Source organism: Ascidia mentula, chromosome 9 (assembly GCF_947561715.1).
Source record: "Ascidia mentula chromosome 9, kaAscMent1.1, whole genome shotgun sequence".
Taxonomy (NCBI): domain Eukaryota; kingdom Metazoa; phylum Chordata; class Ascidiacea; order Phlebobranchia; family Ascidiidae; genus Ascidia; species Ascidia mentula.
This window is the reverse complement of record NC_138574.1, coordinates 11,102,946-11,118,211: the sequence shown is the minus strand read 5'-3', so window position 1 is coordinate 11,118,211 and position 15,266 is coordinate 11,102,946. Positions and strand designations below refer to the sequence as shown.

Below are 15,266 nucleotides of genomic sequence, written 5' to 3'. Positions count from 1 at the left end.
AGAAAAGAACCTGAAACTGTAAATGAAAGGCACTTACTACTGAAGTTAACAGGAACAAATCAACACATCATTGCAATATAGTAGACTACCTAAACATTATTAACAATGTTAGCCTACCAAGTCATTACCATCATGTAAGATTTTTTATTCTCATGCAACAAATGGGGAATATTTCAAAAAGATCTTCAGTGCATTCAATTGGGCCTATAAGGAATTCACCCAATGCCAAGTCTAATGCTAAAATAGTCATTGTACTCCTACTAATGTAGGTTTCCTGTGTATATAAACATTTGCAACCACAAACATAACTAATTGTGCCAGCAACAAATGAATTGATTTTGGTATACACTTTGTGTAAAGGCCCATACTTCAAATCCAATCATGGTTATTTTGTGAAAAAAGCAACTACGAGGATAAACAAGATTCAAAGAAATAAAATGGCATCGGCACCGATAAAAACCACAAAGGTTTTTGAGTCCCGCGCCCATGCAAAGCTGCTAAAATCAATTTGAAATGCTATTGATACAAGTTACCAAGATAAAATATTCAAACTAGACTTATACAACTTATTACCTAAAAATTTTACAAGGACAGTTTTTATATTGCTGTTAAAAATGTTGTAAGCCTAACTGTTGATGATCATTATGTTCATTACAACTGCAAATGATAGTGCAACAGTTAAATACAAAAGACAAACATAGTAGCCATTTCTAGACAAGTGTATGTGTGGTGATTAAACATATAGAAACACTACAGTATAGAGCATTAATTAGTCTACATCTGTTCATTTGTGACAATCTCATTTTGTTTGAAAACACAGGAAATAACTGCAAGAAATTTATGGTGAGGAATTAAATCTTTTGAAACCAGGTGAATGTTTTAAAACAAACGAGTGGTGCGTTTATATTATCATATATTGAATTTTCACACATGCATTGTTGTGAAAAAGTTCTAGTACTTACCAAACAATACCACCATGTATCCAAACAACAACACAAAAGCAGAACGAATTTTCCCGCAAAATGTCGTTAATAATAGAAATCGTTACTGAAAGTTATTTGCAATGAAATCAAGCAGTCAATTGCGTTATCAGTCCATTTTCAGCTTTATATCACAAAATTATCATCAATTATGGTAATAAAGTGCTTGTATTCTCATAAAAAATGATTTTCGAATACAAATGGTCAAATTACATGATCTTTAATTCTTTCATTATGCTTGAGACCGCAAAATGAAGAACACTCCCCCAGTATTTTACCCATGATATTGGAGTTGACCCGCAGCATATTTTGTATACACCATACAACGCCAAAGCTCCCAATGAGAATGCCGAAAACATTGCTTCGCGTTTCATTCTTATAAACAACGGATTTTCCCGGAAAAGCTCCTCCATGATGTTGCCCCGTACATTTTTATGTGGAAACTGAGTCGATGGAACTTCTTTGCCAAGGAATTTACAAAGAGGTTCCCAACCATCCTTGACAGAGTAAACCAGAAGCTTGTCTTTAGGAGCATTCTACACAGAGGAGTTATTTTGTAAAAATTAGATAATCGTGTAAGAAAACATTGAAGGCCGCATATCTATTTTTCTTTGAAAATAAGTTTTGCAAGCGGGAAATGTCCTTGTAGTCCTCTTTCACAATATAACGATGACGTAATATATCAATCAGTGATGCATGTGGATCAATTTTACAGTTGAGTGAACACATATGCATGTCCTGTTGCTAGGGCAGGTGTGCACAACCTGCGGTGTGCAGCCGTGGATGCTAATTTATGCGGCCGTAGTCTACACATGCTTGTCCAGGCCCTTGAACGATAATTCAAAAACAGAAATTATATGTTACATTCCACAAAGCGATCTGTGGACAGCTCAGATGGTGGACTTTTATTGACAAAAATATATTTAGCCTAAAAAAGCATTATCAGTTCCTCCAACTTATTTAAATAGAACATATAATTATATCAATACGGTGTGCGATCGACAGTCTGCCAGGGGGCTTTGATTTTTAAATTATTTCAGATTTTTATTCTTTTATAACAACAGAAATATTGCAAATACTTGTAAGACATGAGCGTTGTGCCTCCGATACGACATCCTGAACAAGGTTTCGTTCAATTTTTCCTCTCCAAATAGCGGGACTGGCGCTGGTTTCCAACCAAACACGGCGATTACTGTGCAAAGTGTAACATGCGTTGGTGTTTCAGTAAAAAAAAATGGTATTAGTAACAACTAATTTTGTGTCTCCAAGTTAAATGTTAGTGGTTATTTGTTGCTGTTAAATATACATTTGGGTGTGTCTTTATGTGGTAAAATGCTACATGTTGGAAATGAAAAAACAGAAACAAGTAAGTACGGTTAGCGGCACCAAACTTGCTAAGCCTTCCCATCGTTGGAGAAAGAAAACAGCTTAGCCGATACGGCCACGTATTGGTCGCGGCAACTTGGTTTATTATACTTCGATACCAAACGTCCTCATTCTCTCTCACCGTGAGAATGATCTGTAACCGCAAAATCGTAGAGAAAGTAAAATCAAAGACACTCAAGCTACCAATTTACTAAACAGCGTAGATGTAAAGTTACATTCCTTATATTAAAATGATAATATATCTGGCTGATAAAATAAAATGAAAAAAAATTTGTTAAAAGTGCCGCATCGACCTAATTACTAGTTTTGTCGTACAAAAGTTACCTACTAGAACACAATACAGAAATTGCATTATTTGCGCCCCCAATACCTTGGCATCCGGGAAAGCCCGATGAATTTCGTCCCAAAAGTAAGCTGATGGAAGATCAGTGACTGCGTCGACATGTCCGAACATTCGGCGAAAATCTTCAACCGTTCCACCTTTCGACCAGATTTTATGCCAGTCGTCAGCAAAATACTCATAATTTTCCATAAAGTCGTACACCTCGTAGCCAAGCTGCCTTAAGGCCACATACATACTCTTGGTGCCAGTCTTGCTCATCCCAGCGCATATCACTTTCATTATTAGATTTGGTTGGTCGTTTTAAGGCAAAATTAACAGAAACTAGAAAATGTAAGCATAAGAAGGTTATTTTGTTTGCTTGCTTCATATTATTTCAACGTCAGGCAACATTAGAGACAAAGCTTTAAAACATTGTTACATTATTATCTATTTGTAACCAATATATCTCTATACTCCACAGATTGTCGCTGCTTATACTTTTACTCATAACACATGTAATACTGTTTAACAGAGCTTACTCTCTGCTGGGGTAAAGTGGCCTGAATCTATCAACAATACACTCTATTTATTCTACTCAACAGTGTTTACTTTTCTCTTAGAAGCTCACTCTCTTCTTATTTCTCATAACCTTTTAATGTTTGTGAATGCCATACACGACTCTGCTGTTGTGCACTTATGTTATAACTTGTACTGCATGTCTTGCATACCCGCCTGCAATATGTACTTTCCAGTGCACTTTATATTTTGCAAAAAAATAGCATACCGTAACACGTCAATCCAGCCGAAATCGTAAACTGTTTATGGTGGCACAAATTCATATGTGTTTGGAATAAATATGTGTATGAATAAAGCACACTTCAAATTTTGTGTTGGTGTAATAAACAACAAAGCGGTGGCGTTTAGCTGTCTCAGCAGTGCGACGCAGCAAAGCGTAACGATCGTCACAAAAGTTGCTCTCCCCAAACGGCCTGACAGAAGTTGTGCAAAAGCATTTATCCCTACCATACGTTTAGTGTACTATAGTTTCATTATGAAATCCACAATAGAAATTAGCAACTAAACATAGGTTATGACTGGTATCACAATGTTAGTGATAACGATCAAACGTATCGTTAAAAAAAAATTTTAGCGCCTGTAGCCCAGCCCTTAAATGTCTCAAAATACACAACCTCGGTGTAACCTATTCATGATTTTTCGATCTGCTGATATAATGACATGTTTTGCACAAAAAATACATGTCTGTCGTTTATTTACTGTTAGACATAAATCCTGTCGGCATTTCTGTTTTACGAGATTCAATTAATACCTGTTTAAACGAATTCCCACGCACAACTTATTACCACAAATGTTAATGTCTATAGCTATAGCTCAACTGGCGCAATAAATTCGTGCTGCTGTCTACGGTCTGTTGGTCCGTTACACCACAGAACAGGGTTTCCCAAACTTGTTTGCCCGCTCATCCCATTTTGTAAACCTTTTTTTTTCTCGGACCCCTAATCTTACATCAGATCATATTCCCGTGTGATCAGTGGAAAATATTACAAAACAATATCAACAGTAACGAATCATGTTTATTTAAGAAGCTATATTGCTTCAGGCAAATTCTTCGGTCGAAGTCTATGCATATATGGCCATGACACTCAATTTAGTTTGGTGTAATCACACAATCACCTGCAGCTTCACTCCACAAAACATCAAATTTGACCTTAACCACTATACAAGTTTAGATGCATAACCAACTTTTCTATCCACGAAACCCGCAATAGGTTTTGTACACACCATACAACGTTACAGCACCTAACAAACACGCTGATACTGCTGCCTCACGTTTCATTCTTATGAACAACGGATTCCCTTGAAAAAGTTCTTCGATAAGTTTGCCCCGTACATTTTTATGTGGAAACTGAGCCGATGGAACTTCTTTATCAAGGAATTTGCAAAGTGGTCCCCAACCATCCTTGACAGAGTAAACCAGAAGCTTGTCTTTAGGAGCGTTCTGCATCGAATGAATATTCTGTCAATCTTTAAACCCAGCAACCTATTAAGCTTTTGACTGCTCTGCAGTTCATTTAAAAGCGCGGATTTGTAAGACAATATACAACAACGATTTTTACAAATAACGGACGGCCAACTGAAACATTGTAAATACTTGTAAAACATGAGCGTTGTGCCTCCGGTACGTCATCCTGAACAACATTCCGTTGATTTTCCGTTCACCAAATAGCGGGACCGACGGATATCTCGTTCCAAACACGGCCATTACTATAAATTGCAATTAAAAAAGGGGTATTGGCATTAGTCATATGATGTTAGCATACTTCTCGACTAAAAGTAATTGCCTTTATAAAAAATAAAACAGCATTAAAACCGACTATTTTACAGATGGTTTTACATCAGAATAATATATTGAACAGGAAAAAGTTTCCTTTTCTTTTACGGCAGTACAGGATATGGCTTCAAAATATTACAATTTGCTGTACCTCAGTCCTACTAGCATATAAACATACGCCCTCTTACCTTTGCATCCGGAAAAGCGCGATGAATTTCGTCCCAAAAGTAAGCGGCAGGAAGATCTGTGACGGCATCGACATTCTCGAACATTCGGCGAAAATCTTCGACTGTTCCACCTTTCGACCAGATTTTATGCCAGTCGTCAGCAAGATTCTCATAATTTTCCAGATAGTCGTACACCTCGTAGCCAAGCTGCCTCAAAGCCACATACATACTCTTGGTGCCAGTCTTGCTCATCCCAGCGTATATCACTTTCATAATTACTATGATTCGTCAGTCAAGTTCTTTTCAAAGCAAAACAGATGCCACGGTATATAAAGGCAAAGTGGTAACTTTTTGTTTGATGAGAAAACAATGGTGTGCTTTAACGCAGCTGTCTACACTCTAGACAGACTTGAGCATGCAAACCTGTACTGGAAAATGATCTATTAGAAATGATCAGGTTTTCAGACGTCTGCCCTCCACCGCGCAGCGTCATGCAGTACCATATATCTGCGTTTCTTTTTGTTTAATTTGTAACCCCCTGCTGGTGTTTGCCAACGACCTTGACGCTTGTTTGCATCCGTTGTTAGCCACACTGCTCGACACACCTGATGTGCACTAGGACTTGACGCGCCGCAGTTGCCGGTAATTCCAGGTTTTTGGTGCTTGGTACTTATACTCCTCGACAATTTCTGCACTTTTTCCCACAAAAAGAGTTACTGCTGTGCTACACGCGTTTTATTGAAGAACTCATATCGAACCCAATGTATTTCCTTTACCTTTAGCATTTTGACGTTAGACCCTTTGACGACGCGAAGTCGGAAACATGAATTGTCGATCTGTTGATAGATCGACTAGTTTGCACCAAAACGACATGTCTGTCGTTTCTTCATTGTCAGGCATAAATCTTGTCGGCATTTATGTTTTATGGGATATAGTCAATACCTGTTTATACCCATGCGAAACTTATTGCCAAAAACATCAATGTCCATAGCACAACTTGCACAATAAATACGTACTGCTGGTTCCGGTATGTTGGTCAGTTACACTAAATGCGTTTTTTCCCTAAGATTGTGAATTGCAATGCAAACTTCTCATATACTTTTAGGCAGGTGACTTGTTGCCTTGAAATGTTATTGCCAGTAACGCATGTTAGTTTGTAGTCGAAATCAAATGCAAAAAGTCTCTGGGATTTTCGAATAAGCTATACACGACAAACATACGACAGAAAAGAGTGAATTGTCATCGGTATAACAATGCATTTGAAGCAGAACAGTGAATTGAATACAACGCGAAATGTTTGACAAAACAAGCAGATTTGTGCGCGAACAAATATTGAAATGAATCCAACAAATTATCGGGTACTTCGTTTTTATAGTCAAGTAACAAAAAGCATAAAAAGTAATTAATTGTCACTTATTTTGGAGTGTAAATTTTGCCAATAGCCAATGATAAACAGTATAACCAGTACTTTGCCCATGAAACTGGTGTCGAACCACGAGCAAGTTTGTACATACCGTACACAGTCAACACTGCTATTAAACCCATAGACACGGCGACTTCCCGTTTCATTTTGATAAACAACGGACTTGTCCTAAAGAACTCCTCGATAATGTTGCCACGTACGTTCTTATGTGGGAACGGAACTGATGGAACATCTTTGCCTAAGAACTCGCAGAGTGGTTCCCAACCCTCCTTGACAGAGTAAACCAGAAGCTTGTCTTTCGGTGCGTTCTGCAAATAAACTAGTGAAGAACTTGTTCACCTCCCCTATGTAACATGCACCGCGGGAGATTGTTTGTAATACAGATATGCGGCTGTTGCTAACTTGAACGTAAATGTGAAAATAAATTTATAACCTGCAGCACATGAGCGTTGTGTCTTCGATACGTCATCCGCAGAAGTGTTTCGTTAACTTGAGTTTTTCCAAAGATAGAAACTGACGAGTGACAGCCAAAGATAGCAATGGCTTAAAACAATTAGCTGTTTTGATTCTGCAGTCAAACTTTGTTCGACAGACAACTTAATTAAACATGGTTAAATAAACATATAATACAAATACAATGTAGTGTGTAAACAACATTAACTGAGGATGCCAATAGGCGAAATTAATATTTCTTTTAAAAAATTAAAGATCTTGCACTGGTGCTAATCGTCCTTTACTCCTTTTGGAGTCTCAGGAATATAGTATTGATTTGTAAAGGCAGATCCGTCGGTCACTGACCTGCACAGGCTGATTCTTGTAGTAATTTTTTACATTTATCTTACAACAAAGGATTTAATATTTTTCGTACCTTGGTTCACACCGAAGGTGTGAAGTTTTCTCGAGGTGGGCGACAGTAGACGGGTAATGCGCATTGGTAGTTTACTAAACACTTCGATTTGATTACGCATGCTCCGAAACCAAATATCCTCATTTTCCCTCATTGTAAGAATTATCTGTTGTGAAAACAATACAATAATTGAGGTTGGCTCGCTTCGTAACTCACTGCGCGAAGATACGTTTTTTTTGCAATAAAAACAGTAGGCATGGCAAAAATCATTCAATTTCTTTAACTGTGTCAAACCTTTGCATCCGGGAAAGCTCGATGAATCTCGTCCCAAAAGTACGCTGCTGGAATATCAGTGACTGCATCGACGTTCTCGAACATTCGGCGAAAATCTTCAACTGTTCCACCATCTTTGCATATTCGCTCCCAGTCATCGCGAAGGTACTGGTAATTTTCAACGGAGTCGTACACGCTATAGCCAAGTTGCTGTAAGGCCACAACCATGCTCTTCGTGCCAGTCTTCGGCATTCCTGCCATTATTACCTTCATGTTGGTCGATTTAAATTTTCCGGACCCCTGAAAATACCTTGTAAAGCTTATTGTCTTTTATTGTGTGTTGGCGAGCGCTGGTTATGCTGCATACCGACATTTGCATATTAGCGAAATTGCAGGTAATTGAATGCAAGTTGTATTTGGGTTATGTACACAGCCAATGCTTTGAAGAAGCCCAAACATGGGCACCTATATGATGGGCTACATCCATTTGCAATGCGGAACTGAACTTTCTAGTTTAAAACGCTATAGTGTCTTTTAATACTGAAGTCCAGTCTGCAGGACAAGGTTGTGTGCTTAAGCGCTGACATTTTGCCATTGTAAACTTGCATTATTTGTCCACAAAGTAACTTATTCTGTATGGGCAATACATGTACAGCTTCAAACTACATTCTGCTTCGCCAAATTCAACCTGCTATCCTAATGTAAGACAGCTTTTAAGCATAATCAGCTACAACTTTATTTCAACAACGAATTCAGCTACCAACAGTTAACTGCATGGTTTCGTTACAATATGTGAGCTATAACCTTCAATGTGATCGGTGGCAAATATTAGCATTTCCACGCTTTGCTTGTGACGTTACAAGGCAAACATGGGTTTGTGCGTGAAGTAGTGCAGGGCTGGAACTAAATAACACATACAAGTGTACCATAGAGCTCGAAGGCTAGTTTGATATGACAAAGCAGTGGTTCTTAACCTTTTTTCTATCACGCCTCCTTTTAGTAACGGACTTTTGTGCCTTGCGCCCCCCAAACTGTAAATAAGTTTCTTACCAAAAGCAATTGTGTTTTTGTCGATCTACGTAAATAAGCTACCTAACTAAACACTGCAACACGACAAAAACTTAATATGTATCAATTTAACCCTGCGTATTTATGAGAATTGGTTGACGCTCCCCTGGGTGTATGAAATTGTATGAAGTTCTCTATCATTGTATTATCTTGTTCGTATTAAAGAATAGACCAATTTTGCACTTCAAATATGGATTACCTCATGCCATTAATTCGAATTGAGTGTCGCCGCAACCGCGTTACATATATCTTATTTATTTGAAAAAAGGAAAATTGTACCAATCTCTCCCCCTTCTGGCTCCGCCCCTGAATCAACAAATACAACAAATAGGTATTTTTTCCACAAATCAGTTTATATTTGTTCCTCATTAGCAATGCTGATTGCTGTGGTCAAAGTCAGAAACGTTACATCAGTTGTCAAGTGATACTGAGTAGCTGCGGGGATTAGCTTTCACTTATTTAAAGCAATAATTTTGCCTTTCGCCCAAATTAGACTGTGTAACCAGTACTCTGCCCAAGAAACTGGTGTCGAACCACGGGCCAGTTTGTACATACCGTACACAGTTAACACTGCTATTAAACCAAATGAAAGAGCGGCTTCGCGTTTCATTTTAATAAACACGGGATGTTTCTGAAGGAACTCCTCCAAGATGTTGCCACGTACATTCTTACGTGGAAACGGAATTGATGGAACTTCTTTGCCAAGGAAATTGCAGAGCGGCTCCCAGCCGTCGTTGACAGAGTAAACCAGAAGCTTGTCTTTAGGGGCGTTCTGCAAATAGGGAGTATATTTGTATCCCTTTCTACTCCAAACATGGAAACGTCTACTTTTTTAACTAACAACACGACAAGGATTGCGTTCGTTGCCGTGTTTGCGGCGCTAAATCGAACATAACTTACTTGTTAAATATTTGCTGGACCAAGCTAGGCTGCAATGCCTGGGCTGCGAAGCCTGTAAACCTAATGATTTCGATACGATAGCTATGAGCGCCAATATAAAGGACCAGCGCTGTGGGGCGATTCTGCCAATCATGCGACTGCATGAAACATTACTGAGTTATTTGTTAAATATTTGGTAACCTGGAGCACGTGGGCGTTGTGTCTTCGATACCTCATTCGAAAAAGCGTTTCGTTAACTTTGGGTTTTTCGAATGTCCACACGGAAGAATTGTCAGATCCGAATACGGGAGCGGCTAAAAATTTAAACATACGTACGCTTGGCGGGAAACCTTGGGTTTAAATACAAAATAACCACTTACATAAAACACATACATTATACAAACATACACTGCCAACACTTCAGAAAAGATTTTTGTTTTTTTCCACCTTGTATTCTTAGGAAGGTTCTAAAGTTTCTCAAAGTTGGCGATAATAGACTGGCAAGGCGCATTTTCCAATTATTCAACAGTTCGATCTGTTTAAGCGAACTCCGAAACCAAACGTCCTCGTTTTCTCTCGTCGTGAGGATAATCTGTTGCAAAACACACACTGAAAGCAATACTAAGTAATTGAGTTGCTCCACATCAAACGCCTTATGTCCTTATGTATAAAAATTTATCATAAGCGACAGCAAAATATGGAAAAACGTTTCCCATACCTTTGCATCCGGAAAAGCGCGATGAATTTCGTCCCAAAAGTAAGCTGATGGAAGATCTGTGACTGCGTCGACATTCTCGAACATTCGGCGAAAGTCGTCCTCAGTTCCTCCATCTTTGAATATTCGCTCCCAGTCATCGCGAAGGTACTGGTAATTTTCCATAACATCGTACACACTATAGCCAAGTTGTTGTAAGGCAACAACCATGCTCTTTGTGCCAGTCTTTGGCATTCCTGCTACTATTACTTTCACTTTGTGTGTCGTAATTATACAGATGTAAAATAAAGTATCCTGGTTGTTGGTATTGCTGCTGAAATGCAAACCAGTTATTTTTGGAGTGGGAGAAGATTTTTGTCCTTTAATAAACAACTGTTTTGCTTATATCAACAAAAGTATGCAAATTTAATGAGATTGGTGCAATACCAGTACATTGTACGATCTATATTTGAATAACACTAACTTAAATGACATAAAAGCAATTATATTTCTATGCTAAGTTAGAAATAACCATCACAATGACAGCTAATTTCATAATTCTGGAGATTTATTGATATGTTTTCTATTATACATTAACACGTTTAAAAACAGTTCTTTTTTAATGTTGTTTATCTGGTCATTGATGATCCATACTTGAATGGCACAAAAAACGATGCCATACCTATCAAACGCCATAGTTGTTATGATTTTTACTATAACATTCAACATAAATTCATTTCTAGTGATCACCAAATCCTCACGTGTATCCAACTACTTTACATCATAATAGAGGTGCAAAATTGCTTATCTGAGACTCAATGCACATCGCTGACTATCATTTTGAACATGTAATGCAGCTGCCGGCACTTTGCTTCAAGCCGATAACAATGTTCATGTTGGCCTTCAATGTGATTGGTACCAAATATTTGCACTGTATCACAATGCCCGTCATGCTACTGGGCAAACATGTAGGGCATGTTGAAAGTGTAGGGACAGAAGTGAGTAGTTTGAGTCCTATTCAAACCAAATTATACTTTTAGGCTTAAGTAAACGGCAATCAGACAAGTTCAGCCCTGCGCCTTTGTGATAGCGGACTTGAAATTTTGTCCGGACAAAAACCTCACGTGTGTATCATAAATATCATGAAAAGCTTCTAATCTGGTTAAAAGTATTTCATGAAAGAAGCAGAAATCGCCTCTATTTTAAATGTTACTAGAACAACTTTGTGTCCACTCTTCTGGTTTTAGAAAACATGTTTCGCTTTTTATTAAACCATCTTTAGTTCTTATTCAAATAGAGTAGGTAGATTTCATGAAGTAAAAACATTTTATTGCTAGAAATCGCCTCTAATAGAAATATTTTTTATTTTGGCCAACAGCACGGGAACTATAACATGTTACTCCTTGACACGAAGTTAAGGTTGATCTTCGAGCCTGTTTGCATGCGACGTATATAACAAAGATTGTCATCTTGGGGTTTTTAACCGTACAAAAACTTATTAATCTGCAAGTATGGGCATTATTTCTCCGATAAGTCAACCAGAATAATATTTTTTCACTTTTTTCAAACACGGCTTGTAAGCGAATGAGGATGTCCAACCAAATCCAATTATAAGCTATATATGACAGGATTTAAGGATAAGGAAACACAAATTCATGGTATTTTTAGTGTGATAAAGGCTATATACTATAGTTATATTTTTAATGTTTGGGCATTTTAACCCCATAGCATATGGAAAATTCCGATATATTTCGTGCTAGTCATCGGAGTAGAATTGTCCGGAAAGTCATACACCCTAGCCAAGCTGCCACAAGACTACAACCATACTCTTAGTTCCAGTCGGCATTCGTGCCATTATTATCTTCGTTTTGCTTGAAACGCAACAAAACCTTCACGTGTTTTATATTCGACATTGAAGTACAGTATATGAATTTCTATGTGAAGACAACACAGCGACCATGATGCATACAGCTCAGGTAGTGGCTAACCAACTGTGTTGACTTTACATAGAATCGTGACACGGTGCGCGATCGAAAGCCTGCCAGGGAACCTTGGTTCGAAGTGATCCAAATACTCTGCAAACACGTTTGTACAGCATACGCAACTATATAACTGAGTGGTATGTCAGCATAAGAGTTGATAGCCTTTGTTAGTACCGATATAGCTGTGGCGACCTTATGCTTATCTTACTGGACTTCACAGGTAAAAAGGAGTCTTTCTGTCAATGTGTAGCTGTAGTGATTTCGGAACCTATAAGTACTGACATAACAGCTAACTTAAGATGGATTTACATTGTAGAACACCAGTAAATAAAAATGAAATACAAGGCAAGCTTCTTTTGCACATTATTCTTCGTCATCATACCGACCGCGCCTTTCTTGCCTTGCAAACAACAGAGCAAACAACAGATTAAATATTGATGACCAGAGCGGGGTTAGAAATGCCTGAGAACACGCGGAGAATTGCTAACCTTAATCAATCAATAAAATGTTAACTATTGTTTTTAAGTATAAACAATAGAGCCAATAATGTATTTTTTAAGTGAGCCGCAGACAAGGCCAACTTATTACAACATAAACATTACTACAATAATAAAACAGATAATTCATTTATTAACCATGGTCTCTGGAAAAATTAACAAAATTTAAAACAGGTTTGCAGCTACGCACTAACAAACATTCATTGAACAGACTAAATTACTTGAGAGCTTTTATCTTGTCTATTGTTGTAAGTGCAACGCCGCCCCAGTACTTAACCCACGAAATGGGCGTAGAACCTCGAGCCAGTTTATATATGCCGTACAACGTTAAAACGGTTATTACACCGGCCGACACGGCAGCTTCGCGTTGCATTCTTATAAAGACTGGGTTCTTGGCGAAGAGCTCCTCCACAATGTTTCCCCGTACATTTTTGTGAGGGAACGGACCTTCTGGGACTTCCTTGCCTAGGAACTGGCACAGTGGTCCCCAACCGTCTTTGACGGAATAAACAAGCAACTTATCCTTTGGTGCGTTCTGCATCAAAGGGTTGCCATGAAGAAAAAAATAGAAAATTCGAAACACTGTAAACAACATTTTCAATAATTTAAAATAAAGTTTTTTTGAGAAAATTATTAGTGAAAATAACTTGATTTATGTGGTTAGTAACGCAGATAAGTTTACCTCCAGGACGTGGGCGTTGTGTCTGCGGTAAGTCATCTTGATCAACGTTTCGTTCAGTTTAGGTGAACTAAATAACGTAAGCGGTGGTGCTTCCCAGCCATACACCGCGATCACTAACAAAAACATAGGAAGTGTTGTAATGCCATAAAGTTTGCAGCTCAAATTTTCGAGTCAGTTTTTTTTTAGTATACAATTTACTTTCAGTAGTTAGTTTAGATTTACCGAGTTTTCGGCCATATTCGGACATTCGCCGTAGGGTCGGAGAGAGAAAATTTGTCAAACGGTAAGTCATTGAACTGGATGCTATGGTCTGATTGACGATGCTTTTATACCAAACGTCTTCGTTTTCTCTCATCATCAGGATAATCTGCCACAATTACGATCTTGATCGTTTATTACACTTTATTCAAAATTGTTTTATTTCAGTTGTTTTAGCGGGGAAAACATTGCGGGAAAAAATGATTTCTTTTCAAGAAACATTTTCATCACAATATTATGTATACACAGTTCTCATTTGGAACCAAAATTTTGAAAATACAATAGATCATTTTAGGCATAAAATTAAGTAGGCAACAAATATTTCGACATTTACGATTGGGTTAAATGGTGTTATTTATTGAGCAAATCCACTACCTTGGAATCCGGAAAAGCTTGGTGTATTTCATCCCAAAAAAACGCTGCTGGTATATCAGTAACCGCATCCACATTTTCGTACATTCTGCGAAAGTCTTCGACCGTTCCACCATCTTCAAATATCCTCTCCCAGTCCTTACCGAGGTACACGAAGTTCTCCAAGTAGTCGTACACTTCGTAGCCGAGTTGTTGTAACGCCACTGTCATGGTTTTGGTGCCCGTCTTGCTTATACCAGCACAAATCACCTTCATTTTGCACGTATGGCTACAAACTTGTTACAAAACAACCTGTAACAAACTTGTCACAGTGACAACAACAAAAGTATTGTACCTTGCGTCTAGTGTGGATTATGCCGTACAGCACAATAGCAACTATATAACGACCCTACAGTTAAACAATATGCGGTATAATTAAATAAAACTGAGCAGAACATAAAAACTAATTTGGGTTAGGGGGTAAGTTACTAGTAATTTTAACCCTAACCCCCTAACCCCGAAGTACAGACCATTTCTATTGCTGTTGTACCTTTTGCCGATAATCGGAGGCAAGTATGTCAGTGCGTGTAACTTTGGTCTATATGACTCCACATCTTGCCTCGACCTTTGTTGTAACGTAATTTGAAGATTCCACCACCTCCGAAACATAGTTACGTATTCCGCATTAGGCCCAGTGAATTCGTCACTTTTGTTCAAGTACATGGCAAGGACTGTTTTCCTGTAAAAGGCACTTGAAGCTTACTAACTTGTACATACCCTCACACAAAGCAAAACTGCGGCTTTTTCTTATCAAACTGCAACAATTCAAACTTGCTACTTCCTTTGCTGAAAAACATCCACGCAGGCTCTGTCGTGTTCATCTTGTGTACATACTGTACTACTCGTCAACAGGTCGCTTCACAAACAGAAAACAGCACGCTGCACATTGACCGCACGACAGGGCACGAAATTATTATTCACAATTTTGTTTTCCAAAGAAAACAACAATCACGTTGCCCATGAATAACATAAAATTTCGAAAAAATGGTCTTTTGAAAATCCCTTTTTTACATTTTATATTAATGGTCCTTCCTCTGTTGCTGCCCA

General features: G+C 38.2%; 5 protein-coding genes across 6 annotated transcripts; all 5 read right to left on the bottom strand.

Annotated features, from left to right (window-relative positions):
• Nucleotides 1–125: 125 nt before the first annotated feature.
• On the bottom strand, nucleotides 126–3,026 carry LOC145913585 (uncharacterized). Its single transcript, XM_083001303.1, has 4 exons — nucleotides 2,737–3,026; nucleotides 2,355–2,499; nucleotides 2,060–2,172; nucleotides 126–1,516 (listed from the first exon to the last, which is right to left on the bottom strand). The coding sequence occupies exons 1-4, from the start codon at nucleotides 2,986–2,988 to the stop codon at nucleotides 1,190–1,192; spliced, it is 837 nt and encodes a 278-aa protein (XP_082857429.1). The 5' UTR covers nucleotides 2,989–3,026; the 3' UTR covers nucleotides 126–1,189.
• A 1,427-nt stretch (nucleotides 3,027–4,453) lies between these two features.
• LOC145914588 (uncharacterized) lies at nucleotides 4,454–5,478 on the bottom strand. Its single transcript, XM_083002410.1, has 4 exons — nucleotides 5,227–5,478; nucleotides 5,028–5,034; nucleotides 4,859–4,971; nucleotides 4,454–4,705 (listed from the first exon to the last, which is right to left on the bottom strand). Exons 1-4 carry the CDS (start codon nucleotides 5,476–5,478, stop codon nucleotides 4,454–4,456), a joined length of 624 nt encoding a protein of 207 aa, XP_082858536.1.
• A 1,140-nt stretch (nucleotides 5,479–6,618) lies between these two features.
• On the bottom strand, nucleotides 6,619–8,024 carry LOC145914587 (uncharacterized). The gene is made up of 4 exons (XM_083002409.1): nucleotides 7,770–8,024; nucleotides 7,497–7,641; nucleotides 7,062–7,171; nucleotides 6,619–6,936 (listed from the first exon to the last, which is right to left on the bottom strand). The coding sequence occupies exons 1-4, from the start codon at nucleotides 8,019–8,021 to the stop codon at nucleotides 6,619–6,621; spliced, it is 825 nt and encodes a 274-aa protein (XP_082858535.1). The 5' UTR covers nucleotides 8,022–8,024.
• Nucleotides 8,025–9,223: 1,199 nt separating this feature from the next.
• LOC145914586 (uncharacterized) lies at nucleotides 9,224–12,244 on the bottom strand. Its single transcript, XM_083002408.1, has 5 exons — nucleotides 12,217–12,244; nucleotides 10,414–10,769; nucleotides 10,143–10,287; nucleotides 9,897–10,009; nucleotides 9,224–9,588 (listed from the first exon to the last, which is right to left on the bottom strand). Exons 1-5 carry the CDS (start codon nucleotides 12,242–12,244, stop codon nucleotides 9,268–9,270), a joined length of 963 nt encoding a protein of 320 aa, XP_082858534.1. The 3' UTR covers nucleotides 9,224–9,267.
• Nucleotides 12,245–12,913: 669 nt separating this feature from the next.
• On the bottom strand, nucleotides 12,914–15,002 carry LOC145914260 (uncharacterized). Of its 2 annotated transcripts, XM_083002065.1 has the most exons (5): nucleotides 14,710–15,002; nucleotides 14,184–14,471; nucleotides 13,773–13,917; nucleotides 13,551–13,663; nucleotides 12,914–13,403 (listed from the first exon to the last, which is right to left on the bottom strand). In XM_083002065.1, the coding sequence occupies exons 2-5, from the start codon at nucleotides 14,433–14,435 to the stop codon at nucleotides 13,086–13,088; spliced, it is 828 nt and encodes a 275-aa protein (XP_082858191.1). In that variant the 5' UTR covers nucleotides 14,436–14,471; nucleotides 14,710–15,002; the 3' UTR covers nucleotides 12,914–13,085. The 2 variants fall into 2 exon arrangements, with proteins under 2 accessions (XP_082858191.1, XP_082858190.1); XM_083002064.1 differs by lacking the exon at nucleotides 14,710–15,002 and having other exon boundaries at nucleotides 14,184–14,685.
• Between the last annotated feature and the right edge of the window lie 264 nt (nucleotides 15,003–15,266).